The 26,669-nt window shown below is 38.4% G+C and overlaps 1 protein-coding gene across 1 annotated transcript in view; it reads right to left on the bottom strand.

The window, feature by feature from the left end:
* Positions 1 to 26,669, bottom strand: part of dync2h1 (dynein cytoplasmic 2 heavy chain 1) — a 120,196-nt gene that overhangs the window by 73,459 nt on the left and 20,068 nt on the right. The window contains exons 22-52 of the mRNA XM_065280400.2: positions 25,186 to 25,335; positions 22,950 to 23,155; positions 22,709 to 22,864; positions 22,497 to 22,611; positions 22,088 to 22,258; positions 20,606 to 20,988; positions 20,404 to 20,536; positions 20,187 to 20,304; positions 17,879 to 17,991; positions 17,632 to 17,745; positions 17,407 to 17,551; positions 14,077 to 14,282; positions 13,813 to 13,995; positions 13,109 to 13,291; positions 12,802 to 13,025; positions 10,742 to 10,851; positions 10,445 to 10,644; positions 10,089 to 10,353; positions 9,794 to 10,001; positions 9,567 to 9,696; positions 9,339 to 9,494; positions 8,211 to 8,470; positions 7,851 to 8,097; positions 4,589 to 4,740; positions 4,248 to 4,392; positions 3,720 to 3,822; positions 1,948 to 2,109; positions 1,757 to 1,878; positions 1,413 to 1,661; positions 1,226 to 1,334; positions 460 to 573 (exon numbers count right to left, since the gene is read on the bottom strand). Coding sequence (XP_065136472.1) covers positions 460 to 573; positions 1,226 to 1,334; positions 1,413 to 1,661; positions 1,757 to 1,878; positions 1,948 to 2,109; positions 3,720 to 3,822; positions 4,248 to 4,392; positions 4,589 to 4,740; positions 7,851 to 8,097; positions 8,211 to 8,470; positions 9,339 to 9,494; positions 9,567 to 9,696; positions 9,794 to 10,001; positions 10,089 to 10,353; positions 10,445 to 10,644; positions 10,742 to 10,851; positions 12,802 to 13,025; positions 13,109 to 13,291; positions 13,813 to 13,995; positions 14,077 to 14,282; positions 17,407 to 17,551; positions 17,632 to 17,745; positions 17,879 to 17,991; positions 20,187 to 20,304; positions 20,404 to 20,536; positions 20,606 to 20,988; positions 22,088 to 22,258; positions 22,497 to 22,611; positions 22,709 to 22,864; positions 22,950 to 23,155; positions 25,186 to 25,335 — 5,332 coding nt within the window. The remainder of the gene's footprint in view (positions 1 to 459; positions 574 to 1,225; positions 1,335 to 1,412; positions 1,662 to 1,756; positions 1,879 to 1,947; positions 2,110 to 3,719; positions 3,823 to 4,247; positions 4,393 to 4,588; positions 4,741 to 7,850; positions 8,098 to 8,210; positions 8,471 to 9,338; positions 9,495 to 9,566; positions 9,697 to 9,793; positions 10,002 to 10,088; positions 10,354 to 10,444; positions 10,645 to 10,741; positions 10,852 to 12,801; positions 13,026 to 13,108; positions 13,292 to 13,812; positions 13,996 to 14,076; positions 14,283 to 17,406; positions 17,552 to 17,631; positions 17,746 to 17,878; positions 17,992 to 20,186; positions 20,305 to 20,403; positions 20,537 to 20,605; positions 20,989 to 22,087; positions 22,259 to 22,496; positions 22,612 to 22,708; positions 22,865 to 22,949; positions 23,156 to 25,185; positions 25,336 to 26,669) is intronic.

The raw sequence follows: 26,669 nt of genomic DNA, 5'->3' as shown, positions 1-26,669 counted from the left end.
CGAGCACACACATTGTCGTCAGTATGGCCTACATGAAACACGCCTGCCCTCTACAGGTTTTTATATTTCCTGCGTCCCCCACCGAACTCCCCTTCTGCGGGATCTCGCAGAATTTCGGAAGTCTCCGCGGCATTCTGCTCTCAGAAACGCGCGTTTTTAAAGGCCACATCTGTATGTCACCTTTAATATGAGTCTCTTATTTTGATCAAGTATTTTCAATTGTCTAGTCTTTATTAGGCAAACAAAAATCACAAAAATTGAAACAACGAATTACAATAGCCACAGAATTGTAATATTAAATCGGCAGATTAGTGAATCGTCCCAGCCCTATTGTCTATCATATTTCTTTTAAAAATAATATATTATTTAAGCACCTTGAGTTTGGGTAAAAAGTTATTCGGGTCAATTCGTGTCGGGTAAATTTCTATGAACCCAAGAAGACCTGTAGTGTGTACTTACGATGAGAGAAATAGTTCAAAATAGGAGCTGTGAAGCTGTCCTGTGACGCCTGATCTTTCAGCGATGACAGAAGAGGTTCCAGTTCTTCTGTGGAGTACAAACCTGGAACTTCACCTACAACACACAAACACACGAATACATGTTTATCAAAGACTTTTTTTTAAGATGTAAAATAAATCTTTAGTTTCCCCAAGGTATGTATGTAAAATTTAGCTCAAAATACCATATAGATAATTTATTATAGCATGTTAAAATTGCCTCTTTGTAGGTGTAAGCAAAACTTTAATGTTTCTGGGTGTGTCCCTTTAAATGCAAATGAGCTGATGAAATGCAAACACTGATCACCATAATGGTAATTTATTGAAATTAAAACTCAATTGAGCTGTTAATTTCTCTCTCTCTTTCTCTCTCTCTGCACTAAATGTCAGTGCTGTGGTTGGATAGTGCAGATTAAAGGGCGGTATTATTATAATAAGATCCCCTTCTGACATCACAAGGGGAGCCAGATTTCAATTACCTATTATTTTGCAAGCTTGCAGAGAATGGTTCACAAAAACTAATTTACTGGGTTGATCTTTTCACATTTTATAGGATGATAAAAGCACTGGGGACTCAATTATAGCACTTTAACATGGAAAAAGTCAAAGTGAGATTTTCACACTATATCCCCTTTAAACAGGACTGTGATATAACCCTGATTGAATATCCTACTTTCTTATTCTGAGAAAACTTGTTGTACTGTTTTTGTTGATCGTTTTGAACTGACCTGAGGACAACAGACTGTTGACCATTTCCAGGAAGGAGGGATGAACGAACTGATGATCTTCCAACAACAAAACAACCTGCTGTCCATCCACTGCAGCCAACTGCATCACCTATACACATGCAGAGAAAGATTTACTGAAAGCCTGGTTTAAAAAGCACTTACTGATTATAATCAGACAGCTACTCACAGTTTTGAGATCAGATTTGAAGTGTTTCAGTGAGTAAGAGCGAGAGATTTTGGGAGTAAAGAGAGTCGCTCCATGCATGTGGCTGACTACAGATGTGGCCGTGCGCCGCCCGACACCACTACGACCTGCCAACAGCAGCGAGCCGCCCGGAGAGCTCAGAACACGATTAATACGAGACATGTAGTCGAGGACCTCAGGAAACAGCAGAATGTCCAACTCCCGGTTCTCACGACCGTACAGAACGATTCCCTGACCAGACATAACATAACACAGCGTTGACATTCTGCCTTTATATTATAACTACATAGCGTGCAAACTGTGATTTTAGCACTTTTCTGTCTGACCTTGTGTATGATCTCACTGAGGTCATTGGCGTTGAGACATCCGAGCGGTTTGCCGTGAGGTGGGAGGGATTGACCAGGGGCGCGCCCCTCATGAGATGTGGCCCACGTAACAAAGTACGTATCTGTAATACATCAACAATCATAAGCAACCTAAGTAACACAAAGTAACAAAAAGTGCCTGTGGGTGTTACCTGTCATGTTGTCAAGGGCATCAGAGCTCCAATCGCCCCTGATGACAGATGACAGGATGTTATCAAACACGTTCTGGTCCTTAGACGTCACCAGTCGGTCCCTGAACAGACGACGAGCTTCATATGCGACCACCTCTAAAACTGAATCAACTGCTGATTTACCTGTACAGATAAACACACACAAAGAGAGAAAACATGAATCTTATAAGATCCTCATTTTAAACAAAATCTAAGGCATGCATCCTTTATGAATTAGTGTTGCCTCACAATTGGTCGCGACTAATCGTTTGCAGAATAAAAGTTTTTGTTTACATAATATATGTGTGTGTGCTGTGTTATGCATATATATAAATACACACACATACATGTATAATTTTAAGAAAAAAAATATTTATATATTAAGTATTTATATATAATGTAAATTGTATATAAATATAAACATGTATATACATATGCAAATGTTTCTTAATTGTATGTGTGTGTGTATGTGTGTGTATTTATACATAATTATTATACACAGCACACCCACATATACTATGTAAACAAAAACTAAATGATTTGTAGCGCAATTATAAATGTATCAATCCCAGAATGCAATGTGCCAAGTTTAGTGAAAATCTCAGTTTAACTCATTCCACGCCAGCAATTTTTGAAAAGTTGCACGCCAACATTGTGATTTTCGCACAAAAAAATTCACAAAATGCCTTTCAGGAAAATTTTCTTCAAAAAATATGTAAACATACAAATTTATCAAATGAAAGAACAAACCCTCTGCTTTCAAACAAACAATAAACAAACAAGCAAAACGGGAAAAACGTTTCATTATGTCTAATATTTTTTCTCTGCTTAAAAACTCTTAAATATGGGTATTTTTCTTTAAAAATATTTGCATTTTTGTGAAGGAATTTTGTCAGAGATCAGATTCAGAACGATTATCAAAACATGCACAGAGTTTAAAATTAGTCAATAACGTTTTGGCTTCAGGTTTTTCATAGATAAGAGTGCCATCTAGTGGATAATCGCGGTATTGCAGATTAATATAAAAACAAATCACACTGCTAAAAATGACTTTCTTCCTTAGTATTTTTGTCTTGTTTTCAGTAAAAATATCAAAAAAGTCTTAAATTAAGATTTATTTTAATTGATGAGCAAAATGACCCAAGAAAATAAATCTAGTTTTTAGACAAAAAATATAAACTTTAAGTAAATTAGTGCTTAAAACAAGCAAAAATATCTGCCAATGGAATAAAACAAATCTTGAATTTTTTTTTACTTTGTAAGCAAATTTGTTCTTAAAACAAGCAAAAAATCTGCTAATGGAATAAGAAATTACCTTGAATTAAGTGTTTATGAAAAAAGTAAACTTTTTTTAAGAAAATTTTTCTTATTCCATTGGCAGATTTTTTTGCTTGTTTTATGTACAAATTCGCTTAAATTTTATATTTTTTGTCTAAAAACTAGACTTATTTTTCTAGGTCATTTTGCTCATCAAGACATCTTAATTTAAAAATATTTAGATATTTTTTACTGAAAACAAGAAAATACTAAGTAAGAAAGTTATTTCTTGCAGTGCAGGAACAAGTGTTTTTATCCAATTGACAAGATAACTCATCAATGGAGGGGAAAGAGTTAAAACTTTTTCAATTAAATATTGAACAGCAAGACTTGGAGCTATTAGTAAAATATCTCACAATGAGTAACTTCACTTGAGAAAAGATGAACAATCACAGAACTGCTGCTCATTACTGACAGTATTAATGTGTTGAGCTCACCTGTGCTCAGGTCGTATCGAAGCAGATTCAGGACCCACTGTGTGAGCAAACACGGGGTGAACAGATAATGACTGTGATCGTCCACTGAGAATTTAGCCTTCACCTGAAATCACATAAACGCATCAAATCAAGTGTGCATGATGACATCAGCGCAGACATGGTGGCTGCATCCCAATTCACACACTTCTACTGCACACTGAAAGTATGTACTTGATGGGAAATTCAATGTGAATATTTAAATTTATGCATTTGGCACTATTTTATCCAAAGCAACTTACGGTGCATTCAATCTATACATTTTTTATCAGTATGTATGATGTGTGCTCTCTGGGAACTGAACCTACGACCTTTTGCGCTGGTTACACAGTGGTCTGCTTTTAATAAATACTCAAAGACCCTGAACAGGGTATGACAATGAATTTAGGTTTAATACAAAAAATGTGACTTGAAATTTCTCATACTGTCAGATAGATAGCATGTGATTTGGGATACAGCTTTACAGAATTAACTCTTAAAATGAGATCAGACCTGCTCGTAGATCTGCACCAGTGAGCTGGCGAGTTGATGAATCTTCCCTGCGGAGCTCCAGGTTGGATCATTACCCAGAGTGCTTTGCAGCACAGGCCTGAGGTACGCACTGTAGATAGTCTGTAGTTGTTCTCGGTCTGGATAACTACAGAAATAAAGAAACAAGTGTTTGAATTTGCATTAGTAATGCCAAGGCCCCACGAAATCTGTGCCTGGAGATTTCCCTGGAAAACTCTTTTAGTTTTATTTGTGCCCGTCATTAAAAAGTCTTCATTAAATACACAAATTAAACTGCACTAATTGAACACTATTAAAATGGTGTGTGTGCATGTGGTACTCACTCGATAGTACAGATTCGAACGATGGAGGTGAAGCGTGACGTGAGGGGATGTCTGCCCACAGCGCCCCCTGCTGACATGGAGGCCACAATCTGAATATTCTCCAGCCCCACCCACTCCAGATGCTCATCATAGAACCCCTGATACGTCAAGACCTGAGAAAGACAACAGAAGATGAGTGCTATATACAGAAGTCTAATGGGGCAGTCATACCAGACGCGAATGAAGCGTTAAACACGAGTGATTTACATGGTAAGTCAATGCAAAGACACAATAGACATCCTGCATCACGATTTGTTTAGTGCAAATGACCTGATTCACGCGTATGACACGCCGTGAATTGAGCGTTTTGGGTGTTTGACGCATGTAACTTTGGCAGATATTCGAGCCACGTTAACCAATCAGGAGCTTGCTCTAGTAGTGACGTGATTATGACGTAGCGAGCAGAGACTGAAATACTAAACAAGAATAGGGCTGGGTATCGATTCAGATTTTCCAGATCGATTCAATTTCGATTCACAAGCTGTCAAATTGATTCGATTCTCGATTCAATTTTCGATTCCGGTTCTCGGGGCAGTTTTTATACTCGATTCTCGATTCAACTCAATAAATATAGATTTAATACAAATACTATACTAATAAAAAGAACAGTGAACAGCAGGTTTCAAGTGGGTAATTAATTATTAAAATCGATGAAGCACCTGAAACCGCCATTTTAAGCACTGAATTAATGAATGACAGGCTTGCCTCTCGCTTCTTGGTAACCTCGCGCAAAGCAAAAAATAGGGTGACATCTAGTGAAGAAGACTAGTAATTTGATTAACGTTAATCTTTCGTTCAATGTTTGCAGAAATAAATATGAAAGAAAAAAATCGATTCTGCTCTTTGAGAATCGATTCTGAATCGACCACATTTTAAAAAACGATTAATCGAAAAATCGATTTTTTTTTTGCCCAGCCCTAAACAAGAATGGAAGAGAAAATCATTGTTGCTGTATGTGGACACCCTGAGCTGTACGACACATCTACAGATTTTTAAAGAAACAGGAAGAAAGTGAGTGAGGAGGTCGTACAATCTGGAAAATTGTAAAAAATGATCTTTACTCAATTTGAGCTATATATATATATATATACATATTGAGAAAACAAGCTAGCTTAAGCTGGCAAATTGAGTGTATTTGTGTCAGAATTTTATGAGCGAATGATGAGAATTTCACGCGCAAATGATAATGCGAATTTCACACGCGAATGACGCAAATTGCACGCGCCGAATGACACGCTTTCACATGCCGAATGATGAGTTTTTCATCCGGCGAATGATGCATTTATCACACAGCGAGTGAAGCATTTATCACACAACGATTGACGCGTGAATCACTCGACAAATGATGCATTTTTCACGCTGCGAATGACGCGTTTATCACACGGCAACTGATGCATTTATCACACAGCGAGTAAAGCATTATCAAGCAACAAATAACGCGTTTTTCATGCGGCGAATTACGTGTTATTCAAGCAGTGAATGACGCGTTTTTCAGACGGTGAATGACACGTGAATCACGTGGCAAATGACGCGGTTATCACGCGGCAAATGACGCGGTTATCACGCGGTGAATGACGCGGTTATCACGCGGTGAATGACATGATTTTCTCACGCCGAATGACGCGTTTATCATGCAGCGAGTAACACATTTATCATGCCACGAATGACGCGTTTTCCACGCGCCAAATGATGCATTTATCACACAGCGAGTAAAGCATTTATCAAGCAACAAGTAACGCGTTTTTCATGCGGCGAATTACGCGTGAATCACGCGGCAAATGACACGGTTATCACGCGGCAAATGACGCGGTTATCATGCAGCGAGTAACACATTTATCATGCCACGAATGACGCGTTTTCCACGCGCCGAATTATGCATTTATCACACAGCGAGTAAAGCATTTATCAAGCAACAAATATTGCGATTATCATGCAGCGAATTACATGTTATTCAAGCGGCGAATGACACGTTTTTCACACGGCGAATGACGCGTGAATCACGCAACAAATGATGCGGTTATCACGCGGCAAATGACGCGGTTATCACGCGGCAAATGATGCGGTTATCACGCGGTGAATGACACGATTTTCTCGCGGCGAATGACGCTTTATCATGCAAAACACATTTGTCATGCCACGAATGACGCGTTTTCTACGTACCGAATGACGCGGTTTTCACGGACAAATGACAACATTTTCACGCACTGAATGATGCGGTTATCACGGTTAAAGTCCACAATTTTCACACGCCGAATGATGCGTTTTTATGTGGCGAATGATGCGTTTATCACGCGACAAATAATGCGTTTTTCACGCTGCGAATGACGCGTTTACCACACAGCGAATGGTGCATTTATCACACAGCGAGTGAAGCATTTATCACGCAACGAATAACGCGTTTATCAAACAACAAATGGCGGGGAATCACTCGACAAAGGATGCATTTTTCACACGGCGAGTGAAGCATTTATCACGCAACGAATGACGTTTATCACACAACAAATGACGTGAGAATCAGGTGACAAATTATGCATTTTTCACACTGCGAATGACGCGTTTATCACGCGGCGAATGATGCATTTATCACACAGAGAGTAAAGCATTTATCAAGCAACAAATAACGTGTTTTCATGCGGCGAATTACGTGTTATTCAACCGGCGAATGACGCGTTTTTCACACGGCGAATGGCGCGTGAATCACGCAACAAATGACGCGGTTATCACGTGGTGAATGACACGATTTTCTCGCGGCGAATGACGGGTTTATCATGCAGCGAGTAACACATTTATCATGCCACGAATGACGCGTTTTCCACGCGCCGAATGACGTGGTTTTCACAGACGAATGACAACATTTTCACGCACTGAATGACCCGGTTATCACGGCCAAATGCCGCGATTTTCACACGCACTGAATGATGCGTTTTTCATGCGGCGAATGATGCGTTTATCACGCGACAAATGACGCGTTTATCACGTGCCAATTTACGCGTTTTTAACGCTGCGAATGGCGCATTTATCACACGGCGAATGATGCATTTATCAAGGCCAAATGACGTGAGTTTCACACACTAAATGCCGTGATTTTCCTTAGATTGTTCAAGAGTGCAACTACTCGCGAATAACGCGATTAATCTGATTCATTCGCGTTTGGTATGAAAGCACAGTTAAAAGTATAGTAGTAAAAAAGTTTAGTGCATGAAACAAGGGAACTAAATCAAACCTGCTGTAGAAAGGCGATGAGGTTGCTGGTGCCCCACTTGTCGGGTTTGGGCAGGTTGATGTCTTTGAGGTAAAGCACCAGTCTCTCACAGTCTTTGGGTCGGTACACACGACCCGTGTTTGAGCTGATGATCAGACACGTGTGAGAGAGTTTCTGCAGCACGTGACGGGACGACGTCTGAGCGCTGCAGTGGACGACCGCCACCTGCGTGGAGCGCAACTGAGAGAACGCACAGCGCAGGAGCATTCTGAAACACACATGTACGACTCATCAGATCATCTGTCTGTGTGACTAAATGGGTGTTAGCATGTGTTTATGAGCGTTTGTGTATGTTCCAGTGTTTATGTGTGTGTTTCATACCCCTTTCCACATCCCTCCGGTCCCACTAGCAGGAATGGCTGCCTGTGATTGGACGAGAGCCACGGCGTGAAGAGGTCGAGTCCTCGCTGCATGTCTGTTGTATGTATGACGGGAAGATTCTGTGGGTTATTAAGATCCTCAACACACACACCATCCCCTCGCTGCAGCTCATACACACACAGACGACCAGAAGTGGGGTCGTAATACGTGTCTAGAGGCTTCCGGGGATCTGGAGGAGTTTCTCTAGCCCAACTCAGTACCTACACACATACACAAAATATAAAACACACAATAAGGGTAAAAAAAGTCTTTTAAAAACGTATAAAGAGAAATTTGCATACTTTTTCTGGCATCACTTCACCATACCACCACAAAACTAAACACCCTATAACATATATGAACAATAAACTACAATAATAACCTGTACGTAATTATGACATCACTAATTACAATATTACAATTTACATTAAAGAATAAGTCAATATTCTTAAAAAAAAATATCCAGATAATTTACTCACCACCATATATGTAACACGTGACCTTTCCACAGCATTACGCAATTACGTGAGGTCGTGCCGGCACGTCACAGGACCGGAGAAAGACGAGTAGTTGTGGTTTAAAAGTGAATATTTTTTATTTTTCTTGCCAAAAATGACAATCAATTTGCTAGATAAGACCCTTATGCCTCGTTTGGGATCGGTTAGAGTCCTTTGAAACTGAAATTTTAAACTGCATTAAAACTGTTAAGTGTTGGGGTCCATTAGAGTGCATTAAAATGAGAAAAATCCTGGAATGTTTTCTTCAAAAAACATAATTTCTTCTCGACTGAACAAAAAAAGACATCAACATTTTGGATGACATGGTGGCGAGTAAATTATCTGGATTTTTTAAAATCCTTTAACACCTGTTGTGTGTCCTTTTCTTAGCCCAGAAAAGAGAAAGTAGAAACATCAAGGAGATAAATTACCACCGTTTTTTAAGTTTCACAGCATGCTAAGATGCTGCTGTTTCTTTAAATCACGCCTGCTCATAATCATTCATCTGAGAAGTGGCTCTTAAATTTAATGACGGGAGTTAAAGCTGAGCAGGCGTGAAATTACATTTCCCATAAACCCGTGCGACTCTGACCTCCTTGGCAAACTCCTGGCGGCATTTGAAGGCGAGATTTCCCCCCAAACCGCGGATGAGTCCGACGACGAACTGTCCTCTTTCCGTCACCCCTCGCAGATGGGACAAACCGTTCAGCACTGTGCCAACCAGACTGGTGTCCACCACAAAATCACTCTAGAGAGAGAAAGAAAGAGATTTTATTACACTGTGACAGTATTGGATCAAAGTTATGTAAGGGGTCGGTACCTGTTTGAGAACCCAGTCCAGAGCTTTTTGGAAATAATCATTAAGCCAGTTCTCCAGATTCATTCGGTTCTCCTCATTTTCTCTCTTCAGCCATGACTTGACCAGAGAGCCCACATCAGTGTCTTCATCACTGCAAACACAAATTGTTCGATATTGGCTGCTTTAGATTTAATGAAGATGTGCTGATAACATTATTTGATTGGCTGTGTCACATGGACCAACGTTACCTAAGAAAGATCATGCCCATGCGTGAGATGGTGGCAGGTGATGCACAACTCAGATCGTGCGTCTCAAACAGGAAGTTGACATTGGGCCCGAACTGAATTCTCTCACCGCTGGGCATCGTGAGCAAACGATTATCATCCAGCACAGAGTTTAATGATTCAATCCATTCTGGATCAATATCTCCATCACATATGATCCATGAGTTCACCTCTGAAACATAAATGCAGATAAGGAAAGTAAGAGATGTATTTGGTGCTTGCTGTGTGTGTGTTTGGTTGTCAAGTAATACTTTCTCACCCTGTGGCTCTCTCACCACCTGTCGGGCAGAGGACGTCAATACGCCGTCCGACCACTCTCGTGTGTCCATGTCGATGTGACCGAGGAGCTGCTGCCGTGGCATGGCTTTGGGGTTCATAGTGTATTGCTTCACAACACGGCCCATCTTTCCCAGCGCCGCCCGCAGCATTCTCCACAGTGTCGATTTGCCCGCTCCACTGGGTCCTACTATCACCACACCCATACGCTGTCTGAGCTGCTCGTATAGCTCCAAAGCCTTCTTTATCTATACACACATTAAAGAAGAAGAACACAGCGTATGATGTAGTGTAGTATAGATTGTATATAGGCTATATGGTTTAGTGTGTAGGGCTCACCTGACTGGGTATGATTTCAAGCCGCGCCTCCTCATAAACAGCCACCAGGGCGGATCGGAGCGTCTCATATTCGACATCCTTAAAGTCGACCCCAGGAAAGACGTCACTGACCAAAGCGTCAAACCGCGAGCTATCGGCAAACGTCAGCTTTGACATGGTGTTCAACCTCAGAGCCTGAACCACTAAGCCGCTTTCCTTTACTAGAGACACGGAGAGAGAATAATCAATCTAAAATCATCAGTTTATTGATCCACCTGCGTGATTATTAACACTAAAGTTTATAAGAGAGTCTCTCACTAGGATTGTTGTTTTGTTTCTGTGACTGCAGTAAACTCCCACAGCCACTCAATACCGTCTTCAGTGCCCGTAAACCCCAGTCATAATGCTGCTGGGGCATCAACAGCTCCCTGCACATACAAACACACATATATATAAACTCATGCACAGATACACACTAAAGGGTCTGAAGCGTTTAAACAGTGAAGCATTTAATTATTCAATTGTTTCCAAGCGTTTACAAGTGTGGAGAAAGAGGACCGTTCAGACGTTGTCGTATGTGGAATGATACTAATTAATGTCTTTGTGTCAGTTTATTGTTTAAAATGGTCCGCAAATGTGTGTTTCATATATGTAACACGTGCTACATCATTACGCAATTACGTGAGGTCGCGCTGGAGATAGATGAGAAGTTGTGGTTTAAAAGTGCATATATTTTATTTTTCTTGCCAAAAATGACAATCGTTTTGCTAGATAAGACCCTTATGCCTCGTTTGGGATCATTAAGAGTCCTTTGAAACTGAAATTTTAAACTGCATTAAAACTGTTAAGTGTTGGGGTCCATTAAAGTCCATTAAAATGAGAAAAATCCTGGAATGTTTTCCTCAAAAACATAATTTCTTCTCAACTAAACAAAGAAAGACATCAACATTTTGGATGACATGGTGGGGAGTAAATTATCTGGATTTTTTTTTTTTTTTAAATGGACTAATCCTTTAAGTGACAAACACTTTTTCGTGCAAAGAAAACAAAACGAACGATTTTATTCAACAATTTGTTCTCCTCCTTCAGTCCACGTTCACGAGCAGACTACGGTGCATGCTGCTGACATGACCTGCTGACGTAGTTGCCAAAGTTTTTTTGTTATTCCCTTTTTTATTTAACCCTTATGCAAACAACAGCCCGACCGATATATCGGCAGGCCGATATTATCGGCCGATACTAGACATTTTCCAAACTATCGGTATCGGCATTCATAATGGCCGATAAATTAATATTTAATAAAAAAAACCCGGACGAAACAGCCTTCATTAGATTTCCTCACTGTTGATGTTTTTGACAGAGTGCTCTGAACCAGTAGCTGCTGGTGAGGTCCATATTTAGGCGTCTAGCCACTGCCTGAATCAAGTGATCAGCAATTTATATTTTGCTATTGTTGTTATTTATCAAAACTTAACAGAATTTGTCTCCAGTCCTATTCAAAGTTATATTTATGAACCAAGTCTTTTAAAACTGGTAACTTTGATTTGGTTGTTGTTGTTTTTGTGTTTTTGTTCAAAGGCGTTTATGTTTCATATCTTAAGTTTGTATTTTACACATTTTATTTATCAGAACTTTAATATATTTTGATGTTCCTCTGTTCTGTTGTGACAATAAAAGAAACAAGTTTGTTTTTAAAATGCATTATCATATTATTTTAGTTAAAAACTCATAAATAAGTACAAATAACTAATTTAAGGGAAATCTGTGAATGTTTTGTTGCGCGTTTCTGGGAAAAAAAATCGGCCGATATATCGGAATATCGGATTTTAAAAGCAACAAACATTTGTATCGGTATCGGCCTTCAAAATCCTTTATCGGTAGGGCTCTAATGCAAACATTGTAAATGATACTTAAACAGCCTATATAAATACACAATTAATTGCCAGCATATTTTGTGTCAGCAGCATCTGCCGTAGTCTGCTCAGACCAAAAAGGAGAACAAATTGTTGAAAAAACTTTTTTTTGTTTTCTTTGCAAACAAAAGTGTGTTCTCGTCACTTCATAAAATTATTATTAAACGACTGATGGCACATGGACCTTTTTGGCAATGTCTTTCATATGTTTCAGAGCTTGATTGTGAAAAACAAACTGCAAGGTATGGGACAGACAGAAGCCTCCTGGTATTCATTAAAAATAACTAAAAATGTGTTTTGAAGTTAATCGAAGGAATTGGTGCTTTAGAACACAGTAATAAGTGATTTATGATAAAAATGTAATTTTGGGGTGAACAAACCCTTTAATGCACATTTAAATTTAATTTCTTGCTGTATATGCAGGATATAAACACACACACACACACAAACACATGCTTTATCTACCTGGCAAGATTAAATATAGCGACGAGTTTTCTTCCGAGCATCTTTCCTTCTTTGAATCCCTCTGAATACAGAATCACCTCCGCGATCAGCTCATTATCAGGACTCGTCATGGCAACCGGTCGAAAGAGCTGTTTGAGATTATCTGGCAACTTCTGTCGCCCTCCGTATCCTTTACCAGCCGGGTTCATGGTTATAAAGATGCCCGAGTTTGGGTCCAACTCCACCTGAACACAAACAAAAGCCAATAATCTGTCAGAATATTTGTCCAGTGACATCATCCGACTCTCGAAACCTCTGTGTGTTTCACCTCTTTATTGAGCAGCTGGCAGGTGGTTCGATGGTTCTTCAGTGAGTTCTGAATGTCTTGTATCTGCATCGAGACAGCGGAGAGAACGGCCTCCTCCAAACGATTAAACTCATCGAAACAACCCCACGCTCCACACTTCACAAGACCAACAAATATCCGTCCCATAGACTTTACATCTATGCCCTAAACACAAATATAATCCACATTCAATTCACTTCAGCTGCTGTAACACTGATAACTGCTCCGGTTAAATCACCTCTGTTCTTTACACAAAAGATTAAACCTGAATAAAATTATGAATAAAATAAAATTTTGGACAAGCTGTGAAAAATATAGTCAGCTCCTGCTATGTTTTCTTAGGAGCTAACGGCACATTGGTTTTTGCCAGCTAAATAGATTCGTCGACACACAGGAGGGCCTTCATATAAACAACGTAAATGAATTGTGTCAGCAGCACCTTCACATCTGTTTGGCTCAACCTCTTTGTCTTAACCTTGTACATGACTGAAATCAATAATGTTACACTTAGTTTACCTTCGGCATTAAACAGAAACCTTTAGATCAATAACACGTTCTGTCATTCAGACATTATGACCGTATACATGAAACCTGACCAAGACCAACATCTAGATTTTTCATTTTACGCCTCTATATCCAACAGTAATGGTAATCGATAACCAATCCACGTGTCCACGTGTGTGTACCTCGTCACAGTTGAAGACCAGCACCTGTCTACCGAACAGTCCGCCCAAGGCTTTGACGGACTCTGTCTTGCCGGTTCCCGCGGGACCGTAGGGATTCCCACCCAAACCCATCTTCATGGCCTGAGTTAGTGTCAGATAGCACTTATCTGTCAGTGGCGTGTGAACCAGTTTAGAAGTATTTCCCTAAAAGAGAGAGAGATGGAGAGCGAGAGATTGTAATTGACTACTACAGCTATTGACGGCTCATATGTACCTGATCTTCACCTGATACTCGTACGTGTAGTTGAACTCAGCGTCCACCATCTGTATAGAGCAGCACTGATCTGAATTCAGGTAAAAGCGAAGCTGTTTTCTCCAGGCCCAATCGTCAACACTGAGCACCTGAGCCTCTTTCAGACACTGGACCACAGAGATGTTGTGGATCACGTCAAGAATCAAAGCCTTCAGCTTCAAACGCACAACTTTCGTTTCTGAAACACAAACAGAAACTGAGTGCTTAGACTGAACACAAGCGTGATGTCCGTCTCTGTAAATCTCACTTTTTTTTATCTATTTTACAGGTCACCGTAGATACAATAGGGGGAGCAGTTTTTAACGCATACGCAAGTGCACAAGCAGAGTCGAACCCGCAGACGTGCAAAGTATACTTTATGTGACTTGTACATGTACGAGTTTGATGCACGCAGATTGCGACAAACTGCAATATCTCTCCTGGCCTATTACACACTCCTGTAGGTGCATACACGACCTGCAAAAATCCGGTGGTGCGTGTACAATACACACTTACTATTCTGATGACGAAAAAGTATACAAAAGTTTTTTTAAGTAGGTCACGGCACAGCACCGCCATGTTTGAACAGCTTTCAATCCGGTACTGGTTATGCGCAAAGTTTAATGTTGTGAAGTACTATGACTACTTCCTCAGAGAATGTCATTCTTTAACGGCTGACGATGGGCTCTTTTTACTAAAGGTGAGGCTAGAGCGGCCAAATTGACCGTTGCGATCACCCCCATTTATAGCAATAGCAGTGACACATCTTGTTAACTCTTTCCCCGCCAGTGTTTCTTAAAAAAAGTGGCGAGACAGCGTTTTCGGATCAGTGGATGCTTCAGTGTTTTATAATTTGAGAAGAGCACCACCTAGTGTATAATAGCAGAAATATGGATTGCCATAAAAACTCGTCATAGGCAGAGAAGCGTTTCCTCTTAAGTGACGAGTTAATAATAAATATAGTTTATAAAGTTTAAAATATGGATATTTCTACAACAAAATGGCACAGATTACCCTCAGAAGGCCTTTGTTTATCATCGTGGAGATGTTTGGATTTCTTTTGTAAAGGATGGATGCACATTTTTTGCACTTGAAGGAGTGTACCCTGTAACTTTACATTAGATTAACTGAAAGATCAAAGACATTTTCTAAAATAACTGAAAATGTGTTTGTCTGAAAAATGATGGATATGTGCATCTTGGACGGCTTGGGGGTTGAGTAAATCATGGGTTTAATATCATTTTTGGCCGAACTATCCCTTTAATGACTTACCCTCATGTTGTTTCAAACTCGTAAGACCTTCGTTCATCTTTGGAAACAGTTTAAGATGTTTTATATTTAGTCTGAGAGCTTGCTGACCCTCCATTGAAAATCTATGTACGGTATAATGTCCATGTCCAGAAAGTTAATGAAAACATCATCAAAGTAGTCCATGTGACATCAGTGGGACAGTTAGAATTAGTTGATGCATCGAAAATACATTTTGGTCCAAAAATTAAAAAAATTCAACTTTCTTCAACATTGTCTTCTCTTCCGCATCTGTTGTGAATGCGCATGCACAGTGACGCTGCTGACATGTTATCCTCAGACATGTTTGCAAAGATTTTTTTTCAAACTTACAGCGTGTGTCTCCCTTAGACTGTAAACGAAGCTTGGGCGCAAAAAAAGCTGGGGCGCACCAGATAACACGTCAGCAGCGTCACTGCAGTGTCGTGCACATGGTTCACAACAGACCCGGAAGAGAAGACAATAGCCTCTTTCACACAGTAATACTGGTAAATTACCATGAATTTACCAGAATGAATTTACCAGTAAATACAAAAATGTGCTGTTCACACACGCAGTGACATTCCGTCTTTTTACCAGTAAGACATCATTCACACATCAGTATCAAAATACCGGTAAATTCGTTGAGAAAGCGGAAGTACCTGTGGCGCGCGGCGAGCTCAGTGTTGTATTTGTAAACAATCCACGTCGTTCATATCCACGGTCCGTATTTTGTTGTTTTCACGTCTGTGGTAAACTCTGACAGTCGCGAAGTTGCTCATGACCAAACAACATTGCATGAGGCGACGTCAAACCGATGGCGTTTTAAACAACAGTACTTTTTGCACAATAGGCTTCACATAGGGCGTGCTAAGGACGTCGGCAATTCGACAAGTAGGTGGTAAGATGTTTTAAACAACTTTGGTGAAGAAATGTGGACGTAAACTTCAGGTGTGCTCGACTTTCAAGCACCGCATGTGTGGAAACGTCCGTAAACAATCTGGGCGTAAACGCGTCATCTGTTTTAAATCATTATGATTGGCCCGAAGCTGTCAGCGCGGTCTGACGTCGTCCGTTCTAAATGCCGGTAATCCTATATTTTTCGTTCACACATAGCGCTTACCGGTAAATTACTGGTAATCTTACAACCTGTCTTACTGGTAAATTGGGAGCACTGATTTACCGGAAAGGTTCTGTTCACACATGATCTGTTAACTGCAATTTACCAGTAAATTACCACTAAAGACTGTATGTGTGAAAGGGACTAATGCTGAATAAAGTTAATAATTTTTTTATTTTTGGACCAAAATGTATTTTCGATGCTTCAACACATTCCAACTGACCCAATGATGTCACATGGACTACTTTGATGATGTTTTTATTACCTTTCTGGACATGAACAGTATACCGTACATAGATTTTCAATGCAGGGTCAACAAGCTCTCGGACTAAACATCTTAAACTGTGTTCTGAAGATGAACGAAGGTCTCACGAGTTTGGAAGTCATTAATGACATTATTGTCATTTTTGGGTGAACTATCCCTTTAATCCTAATATAAATAGTGACACTTTCACAATGAAATCAAATATAATAAACATGCTTCACTATAAGCCGTGCGATTGGCTGTAATGTGATATCACACAGAAACAAGTGTGTTCATAATTGATCGTTTATAACCTTAAGCAGAAGTTTTGCAAGAGCGACTTATATGCAAATTTCATTGTAATCGCTTTTAATAGCACGGCTCATCAGATCCTCAATATGCCTGAATTTATTGTGAAAATTACTGGAGCTTCAGGGAATAAAGATGTGAGCTCATAAATGGACTAAAGAGCTTTATGGATGCTCTATTCCTTATTCATTCGCCTTAAACTGACAATTAGCAACTGTTGTAAATAAGCAGAAAATTAGAGGCTTTTTTCATTAAAAAAAACATATTCAAGTCTCTATAAGAACAAAGAAGACTTTTATTTAAAATAATAAGATGTCATGCGAGTATAAAACTATATTTGTACTGGCTATAGCACATCTCAGTATGTAAATATTGAATAAATACCTGTAGTGTCATCCGTGCTGGTGTTCACACTGGTGTAATTTTCCAGTTTGGCCATGAGCTCCTGCTCCAGCTGATGAAGGCTCTGATGTCGTATGGCGTTCTCCACATCGGCTGTGAACTGAATCTGCTCTGCCAGACACAGAATCTGAAACCAGAGTCGCTCCACATTCATTTCATCTGAATCACAGAGTCATTTCTATAGAGATGTGTATGTGTGTATATTACCTGTGAGGGGAAGCGTGTGGGATCTACATTTCCTCTTTGTCCTGCTTTCACACACTCACACAGAAGATACTTCAGGGTGTTTTTCATCTCTTCCGAAAGAGCACTCAGCCAAACCTTACAACCAAAGATATACACAGTTAATGAAATAATCCAAGTTGCAATGTTTATAGACAGACATGCTATCATCACAACAAAACGTAGTAATGACTTTTACATGAATGTACAACAAACAGAAGGTAGATCTCACCTCAACATCGTTTGAGATGCTGATGTTACTCTGAAGAAGAACCGTCTCACCCTCCAGAGATTTCATGGCTGTGATGCTCTGAAAATTTTCATCAAACTCCACACTGCTGATTCCTTTAACACACACAAACCAAACACAAACACACAGTCAATGCAATAATCATATATTAATAGACTATCGCAGGGATGACGTATTTTTGTAGGCCAAACCAGAAGTTAGCAGGACACTGGTTCTCTCGCCAGAAAGCCCAGTTATTTATCCCAAAGACATTTGCATTATCACATAAAATATGGGCTGGACACACCAAAGTTTTTACGCCCGCGGCCGGCGCATGTTTTCAATCGTTTCCAATGGAAGCTCAGCGTTTTTCAAATAAGGCGGTTTTTCCGCGCTCAGTGCTGAGCACCGAGAGTTGAAAAATGTTCAACTTTGGATGAAAAGCTCCGCTCGTCAATGTCAGTTCTCACACGGCCGTCCAATCACAGTGGAGGAGGGGCGGGACAAGTAGCACAGCAACCAACCGTCTCACAGCTGACGTATCAGAGCTACCAAAGCGCTTAGCTGAAGAAAGCTGGCACTCAGCTCAAAAACAGCTGGCATTCAGCGTTGTCCAGCCGTTTTCAGCCGCGTTTAAAAGTTTTGGTGTACCCAACCACTATGTTTAACAAAAGCTGACATGTTTTGTCCAACAAGTTAGTCTTAAAGGATTAGTCCATTTTCTCAAAAAAATCCAGATAATTTCCTCACCACCATGTCATCCAAAATGTTGATGTCTTTCTTTGTTTAGTTGAGAAGAAATTGTGTTTTTTGAGGAAAACATTCCAGGATTTTTCTCATTTTAATGGACTCTAATGGACCCCAACACTTAACAGTTTTAATGCAGTTTAAAATTGCAGTCTCTAAACGATCCCAAACGAGGCATAAGGGTCTTATCTAGCGAAACCATTGACATTTTTGGCAAGAAAAATAAAAAAATGCACTTTCAAACCACAACTTCTCATCTTCCTCCGTTCGTGTGACGCGCCAGCGTGACTTCACGTAATAGGTCATCACGTCAAGAGGTCACGGATGACACAGGCAAAACTATGCCCCAGTGTGGAGAAAGAGGACCGTTCAGACGTTTTTGTATGTGTAATGATACTAATTAATGTCTTTGTGTCAGTTTATTGTTTAAAATGATCTGCAAATGTGTGTTTTATATATGTAACACGTGACCTTTCCATGTCATTACGCAATTATGTGAGGTCATCCTGGCGCGTCACAGGACCAGAGGAAGACGAGAATTTGTGGTATTAAAGTGCATATTTTTTAATTTCTTGCCAAAAATCACAATCGTTTCACTAGATAAGACCCTTATGCCTCGTTTGGGATCATTTAGAGTCCTTTGAAACTGTAATTTGAAACTGCATTAAAACTGTTAAGTGTTGGGGTCCATTAAAATGAGAAAAATCCTGGAATGATTTCCTCAAAAAACATAATTTCTTCTCGACTGAACAAAGAAAGACATCAACATTTTGGATGACAGGGTGGTGAGGAAATTATCTGGATTTATCTGGAAAATGGACTAATCTTTTAACAGATGAACACAACTTTTATGACTTTTGAAGTCAAAATTCTGCGTTTTTTATTTTTAGTAAACACATTTAAAGAGTAACTAAACCCTAAACCAACTTTTTTAGTTAATGATCTGTAAGAATGGGGCTTTATTAGTGCTGTTCATTGATTTAAGTAACTTTTTTGACATTTGGATATAAAGTGTTTCAATGCTACATGGTATAAAAAGTCTGAGTGCTGCCCTTTTTAGGTTGAACGGTGGCTACTGCAGTTGAATTTTTCTATTGGATGTTGCGGTATCACATGACGTAAGCGGTACAACCCTACAAAAGCAGGTTCAAGCTCACCATGCCCTTGGTACAAGCTCAGTTCGTCCCCTCTATCTCCGTTGGGGTCTGCCCACTTTTATTGCATTTTTCAAATATTGCCAGTGGGTGGAGTCAGGCTCTGAACAGGGGTTTAGTTATGCCTTAAACATTTTTAAACAAATTTATACATTTTGTATTAATCTGTGAAGATTAAATTGTTGGACAAAACGTATAAGTGTGTTTAACTTTTGTTAAACACAGCGCTTATTTTTATGTGATAATCCAAAAGTCTACGGGAAAAATGAATGGCTGTAGGAACCAGTGTCCTGCTTAATGTCCTAAAAAATACGTCATCCCTGCGGCACTCTATAGTTAGAAGTTTATACGATAAAAAAATAAAACATTGGTTTCATCAGGTGTGTGCACATGATGTGTGCGTTTGTTACCTGCAAAGAGTTTCTTTAGGTGTGTGTGTATAACAGTGGGATTTGTGGCCTGCCCAAGAATCTCCAGGAGATCATCGTCTCCGATGAAGTAAAACCGTGGAAATGCAGAACGCTTTTCCTGCAGGGGTCACACAGGAGTCAATGTTTCCAAACCATTAAATTAGCAAAAAAATAGATGTATGTTTGAGTGTTTGTGTTGGTTAGATGTTGTCGGTACCTCCAGGAATTCATTAAGGGATTTCTGGCAGCGTTGCAACTGATCCAGGATGGTGACGAGAGAGTTTCTGATCCCAGCTCGAGTCGTAAGAGACGCAACTCTGCTGTCTCTCTGAACATCTGACATTATTGCCCTACACACAGACATACACACGTGAGTTTTCTACACATCATCCCTCTCTCACACCTGTCTCAAAACTCGCCTCAAGTCCTGGTCAACTCTCTGGAAGCGTGCCTGTTCTCGTGGCAACGCCCCACGTCCAAATATGGGCTCGAGGTAGACCCACTTCCTCTGGATGGTGTTGAGGTTCTGAAGGTATTCGTCCAGGTCGGCCAGTCGGGTTTCCCACAGCGAGACTTTATCCTGAAAACGCACGTAATATGGCGAGTCTTTGAGCGACTGCAGCAGACAGCGATTATCTCCCACCTGGTTGACCACATCTCTCCAGTCCCTGATGACACGCAGGGATCCGCCCTGACTGTCCGTGTAATCCGTGAGGCTAAAACACGCTCCGGCGGCCCACAGTTCCAGCTCCCGCAGGGCTTCACGGATGGTGACCTCAGCCTGGGCGCGGCTGTTCAGATCCTACTTGTGCATAGAAAGGAGTTTTTATAATGTGAATATCAGGATTGTAAGAAAACCTGTGAATATTATTGGTTATAGTATTTCAACACAGGGTTCCCAGACCTTAGTTAACTTCAAGTACCTTTCAAGGACTTTCCAGGTCAAATACCCTCAAATTCAAGGACTAAATGTGGGGACACATTTCAAGTGAGAGCAAGGTTACATTGTGTCACCTTTTAAAATACATTGTTACAATTCCCTTTTGAGGGAACTCGCGCTGTGTCACTTTGTGGGACGCCTCCAAGGGTAAGTGTGACTAAATGTGTATATCAAATTCAACCAATGGTGAGGCTTAATGACAAAGACAGGGTGACGCAGAAGCCAGGAAGTATATTGCTAAATGAAAAATTGCCAAAGGCGGCGTTACAGGGACGCACAAAGTATGGAAAGGGAGACGCAGCGTCTCGTTCCCTTCTCAGAGAACAACATTACATACGTAACCCAAAACGATGTGTCAAACCGACTATGCAAAAAAAGCATTTTGGTATGAATCAACATTCGCATACAGAAGATATAAACATTTATAGCGAACAGTTTAGCACGTGTGCTTAAAAACTCTAAAATTGTATGATTTTATCCTACACTACACAGGGAATAATTTTTTTTTTTTTCAGAAAACGTCTTGCATAAAATAGATTCAAGCACTTTAATGACCTGTATCTATGTATGTATATTGTCAAAAACTTCCCAGGGCCTTGAATTTTTCCCCCCAGATTCACAAACTTTCAAGGATTTCAAGGACCCTTGGCAACAGTACTGGACATTATAAGTGGCCGTGTGATCCACAAATTCACACGGGTATTTTCAAAACCTGACCTTTTCTATGTGGTTTGACCATTTGTCCACACGCAAACTAAAAGGTCACTAAAAGTGAACTTTTATAAAAACTCCAGCCAGAAGAAATTTGTTGCCGCGTTGCCGGTGAAACCGGAGTTTTGGGTGTTTGTGTAGATTCTATTTTTTGACAATGAAGGGAAAACTTCATTTATAAAAATACCCATGTACGTGTGGACTAGGCCTTAGTGTATTTTTGTGAATGATTGTTTGATTATATTTGGACCTTGAGCTCCAGGGACTTTTCTACGATGTTGTCGGCCACTGCCAGCAGGTCTCTGAAGCGCAGTCTCTCCAATGTGGTTCCCCTGGGCAGAGAGATCAGTCTGAAGAGATCAAGCCAGTGTTCCTGAGAGAGATGCTCACCGCGAACATACTTCAATACTGGAACCACCGCCTAAAACAAACACAAAGTGAAACACCAGATAGGTAAAATAGTATAAAAACAGTCCAGCTGTTGATAAAACATGATGTGGCATTGAAGCAGTGTGAACCTATCAGGTGTTACTCCCCAATACTCAAAAAATTTAAAACATTTTGTATTATTCACATGACCCATAATAAAACAACATCAGCACAAAACTCCCACAGCAAAATAACGGAGCCGTCAGCAGAGAAAGGCCCATAGCCAAAACCTTGAATCTGTCCACTTCCTTCTGCAGTTTGACAGACATGCTGTTGTGTTCCTCCAGCTTCCTCAATCTGTCCTGCCACCCAAACAGAAACTCCTCAAACATGTGAGTCTTACTCCTGTAGGGAAAAAAAACACAGATATAACATTGTTTCACAACTTACAAACAATCATTAAATCATTAAAAAACATTTGTGTCACAACTTCGGTTCTGACCTGAATGAAATCCAATCCTGCTCAGCATTTTCACTGAGTCCCTTTTGAAACTCCTCATAAAGTTCCCACATCACTGAACATTCCTCAAGATTCCTCAATGTGTCGATGGCGAGAGATACATCAGGAGAAATCAAACTGAAGTGCTCACAATCTTCCCTAAAACAAACACACAAACACACACATAAAGTTTAACAATGGTCAACACTTTGCTGTGTAGACTCATTTTTTAAAATTCACACACATGAGTTTTATCCGGGTCTTTTCCAGCTCATCAAACTCGGCCCGTCTGTCTCTGATGTTTTGGGCGCACGTCTGCAGCGTCTCGGGGTCACCTGACTCGATGATGTCATAGCTGGGTTTAAGCTGGTCCCAGCGAGCTCTGAACTTCTGCAGGTCCTGGAGGTAAACCTGAACCTGCGATTCAACGTTTCCCTTCATCACCTCCACCTGAAAACAACACACACCTGATATTGTATACCGCATATGTGCGTACTTACACCCACACTCAGATTTGAAATAGTGCTGGGCAAAGATTAATCGCGATTAATCGCATACAAAATAAAAGTGCTTTTTTGCATAATATATGCGTATGTAATTATTATGTATATTTATCCACACACACATACATATATTCATTTTAGATTTGTTTTATATATAAATTTTTAATTTATATATAATATAGAATAAATAAATAAAAAAAATATATATATACTAGGGCTGGGAAAAGATTAATCGCGATTAATCGCATACAAAATAAAAGTGCTTTTTTGCATAATATATGTGTATGTAATTATTATGTATATTTAACCACACACACATACATATATATATATTCATTTAAGGTTTTTTTTATTTATATATACATTTTTAATTTATATATAATTAGAATAAATAAATAAAAAAAAAAATATATATATATATATATACTAGGGCTGGGGAAAGATTAATCGCGATTAATCGCATACAAAATAAAAGTGCTTTTTTGCATAATATATGAGTGTAATTATTATGTATATTTAACCACACACATACATATATTCATTTTAGATTTTTTTTATATATACATTTTTAATTTATATATGATATAGAATAAATACATAAAAAAAATATATATATACTAGGGCTGGGAAAAGATTAATCGCGATTAATCGCATACAAAATAAAAGTGCTTTTTTGCATAATATATGTGTATGTAATTATTATGTATATTTAACCACACACATACATATATTCATTTAAGATTTTTTTTTTAATTTATAAATACATTTTTAATTTATATATAATATAGAATAAAAAAATATATATATATATACTAGGGCTGGGGAAAGATTAATCGCGATTAATCGCATACAAAATAAAAGTGCTTTTTTGCATAATATATGCGTATGTAATTATTATGTATATTTATCCACACACACATACATATATTCATTTTAGATTTTTTTTATATATACATTTTTAATTTATATATGATATAGAATAAATACATAAAAAAAAAATATATATACTAGGGCTGGGAAAAGATTAATCGCGATTAATCGCATACAAAATAAAAGTGCTTTTTTGCATAATATATGTGTATGTAATTATTATGTATATTTAACCACACACATACATATATTCATTTAAGATTTTTTTTTTAATTTATATATACATTTTTAATTTATATATAATATAGAATAAAAAATATATATATATATATACTAGGGCTGGGGAAAGATTAATCGCGATTAATCGCATACAAAATAAAAGTGCTTTTTTGCATAATATATGCGAATGCAATTATTGTGTATATTTAACCACACACACATACATATATTCATTTTAGATTTGTTTTATTTATAGGGCTGGGAAAAGATTAATCGCGATTAATCACATACAAAATAAAAGTGATTTTTTTGCATAATATATGTATGTGTGTACTGTGTGTAATTATTGTGTATATTTAACCACACACGCATATATTCATGTCAGATTTTTTAAATTTATATATTTTGTTGTTTTATTTATATATAATATAGAGTATATAAAAATATCAATAAATATATATATACACGTAAATGCTTCTTAAATACATACATGAATGTGTGTGTATTTATATGTTCACAATAATTACACACAGTACACACTCATATAATATGCTAAAAATCACTTTTATTTTGTATGCAATTAATCTTGATTAATCTTTTCCCAGCCCTAACATATACATATGTAAATGTTTCTTAAATACATACATGAATGTGTGTGTACTTATATATACACATAATAATTACACTCATATATTATGCAAAAAAATCACTTTAATTTTGTATGCGATTAATCGCGATTAATCTTTGCCCAGCACTAATTTAAAACTATAATTTATTGTATACAATAATATTAATATATACGTTTCATAATAGTAAAGTGATTGTTGTGTAGGTGTGTATTCATTGTGTGTCTTTGGTGTGTGTTAGTATGTGTTTGTAAGTGTTAACCTGTTCTTTAATCATGAGTTGGTGACTCTCCATCATAAGCTCAAATTTGTCCCATTTGGCTCTCAGGGCACTGATGGAGTCCAGACCTCCACCCGCCACAGACCGCAAGAGTTTGTTCTTCTCCTCCGCCTGCTGGAACTGAGGCAAAATCTAAACACAATGTCAACACAACAATCATCCCTTCAGACCTTTAACAGAGCAAAAGATAAACTCAAATGCACTGCAAAAAATGACTTTCTTACTTAGTATTATTGTGTTATTGTTTTCAGTATAAATATCTAGAAATTCTTATATCAAGATGTATTTTCTTGATGACCAAAATGACCTAAGAAAATGTGTGTAGTTTTTAGACAAAAAAAAACATACAATTTAAGTGAATTTGGGCTTAAAACAAGCCAAATAAATCTTCCAATGGAAGAAAAAACATGTTACGAGAAAACATTTCACTGCCAATGACGCTTTCCTGACTAGTTTTTACGGTTATCTATAATTCTGCTATTATCCACTAGAAGGCGCTGCCAATTTATAAAAAAAACTGAAGCAAAAACTACTTTTTCAGCATTTAAACTCTGTGTATTAGGGATGCTAAACAATTAATCGCGATTAATCGTTAGCAGAATAAAAGTTTTTGTTTACATCACATATGTGTGTAAACTGTGTATAATAAATATGTATATATATAAATATGAACACATTCATGTATAATTTTAAGAAAAAAAAATTATATATTAAGTATTTATATTTATATATTATATAAATTATACATAAATATACAAATGTATATACACATGTAAACATTTCTAAAACATATACATGCATGTGTGTACATTTATTTATACAAAGTTATTATACACAGTTCACACACATATATGATGTAAACAAAAACTTTTATTCTGCTAACGATTAATCGCGATTAATCGTTAAGCATCCCTACTGTGTATGTTTTGATAATTCTGAATCTGATCTCTAACAAAAGTTATTTACAAAAATGCAATTATTTCAGATTTTTGATCAAAATTTTGTATTTTTGAAGAAACCTACCCATATTTAAAGGTAGGGTAACAGATTTGATCCTGAAACATTTTTAGTTATGCTGGTTAAAAGTCTCCTCACATCCTGATAGCAATCACTGTGTTAAGTTGTTTAAATGTATTTGTAAAAATTTATGTCATCTGTGAAAGGCGTAGGACCAAAAAATGTTCAACAAATCATAGATTTCGGTCCGAACGGACGTTTCCTTTTATGTCCCTCATACGTAAGCGTAATTTGAATTCCCACCGCGCAGCGAGTCCACGCAGATACCATACGTCATCGGCGCGTTCACGTGCGCTCTGTCTGTAAACAGCGAGAACACCAAACTTTTCTGCTGAATTGACAACCTACACAGGAGCAACAAAACTAAATGCATCTTTTATAACAACAACAGCAAAAACTGCCTGGATCAGCAAGAACAAAAACCCAAATTAACATCTGTAACTTTAGTG

Source organism: Paramisgurnus dabryanus, chromosome 8 (genome assembly GCF_030506205.2).
Source record: "Paramisgurnus dabryanus chromosome 8, PD_genome_1.1, whole genome shotgun sequence".
NCBI lineage: Eukaryota > Metazoa > Chordata > Actinopteri > Cypriniformes > Cobitidae > Paramisgurnus > Paramisgurnus dabryanus.
This window is presented reverse-complemented; position numbering and strand designations above follow the sequence as displayed.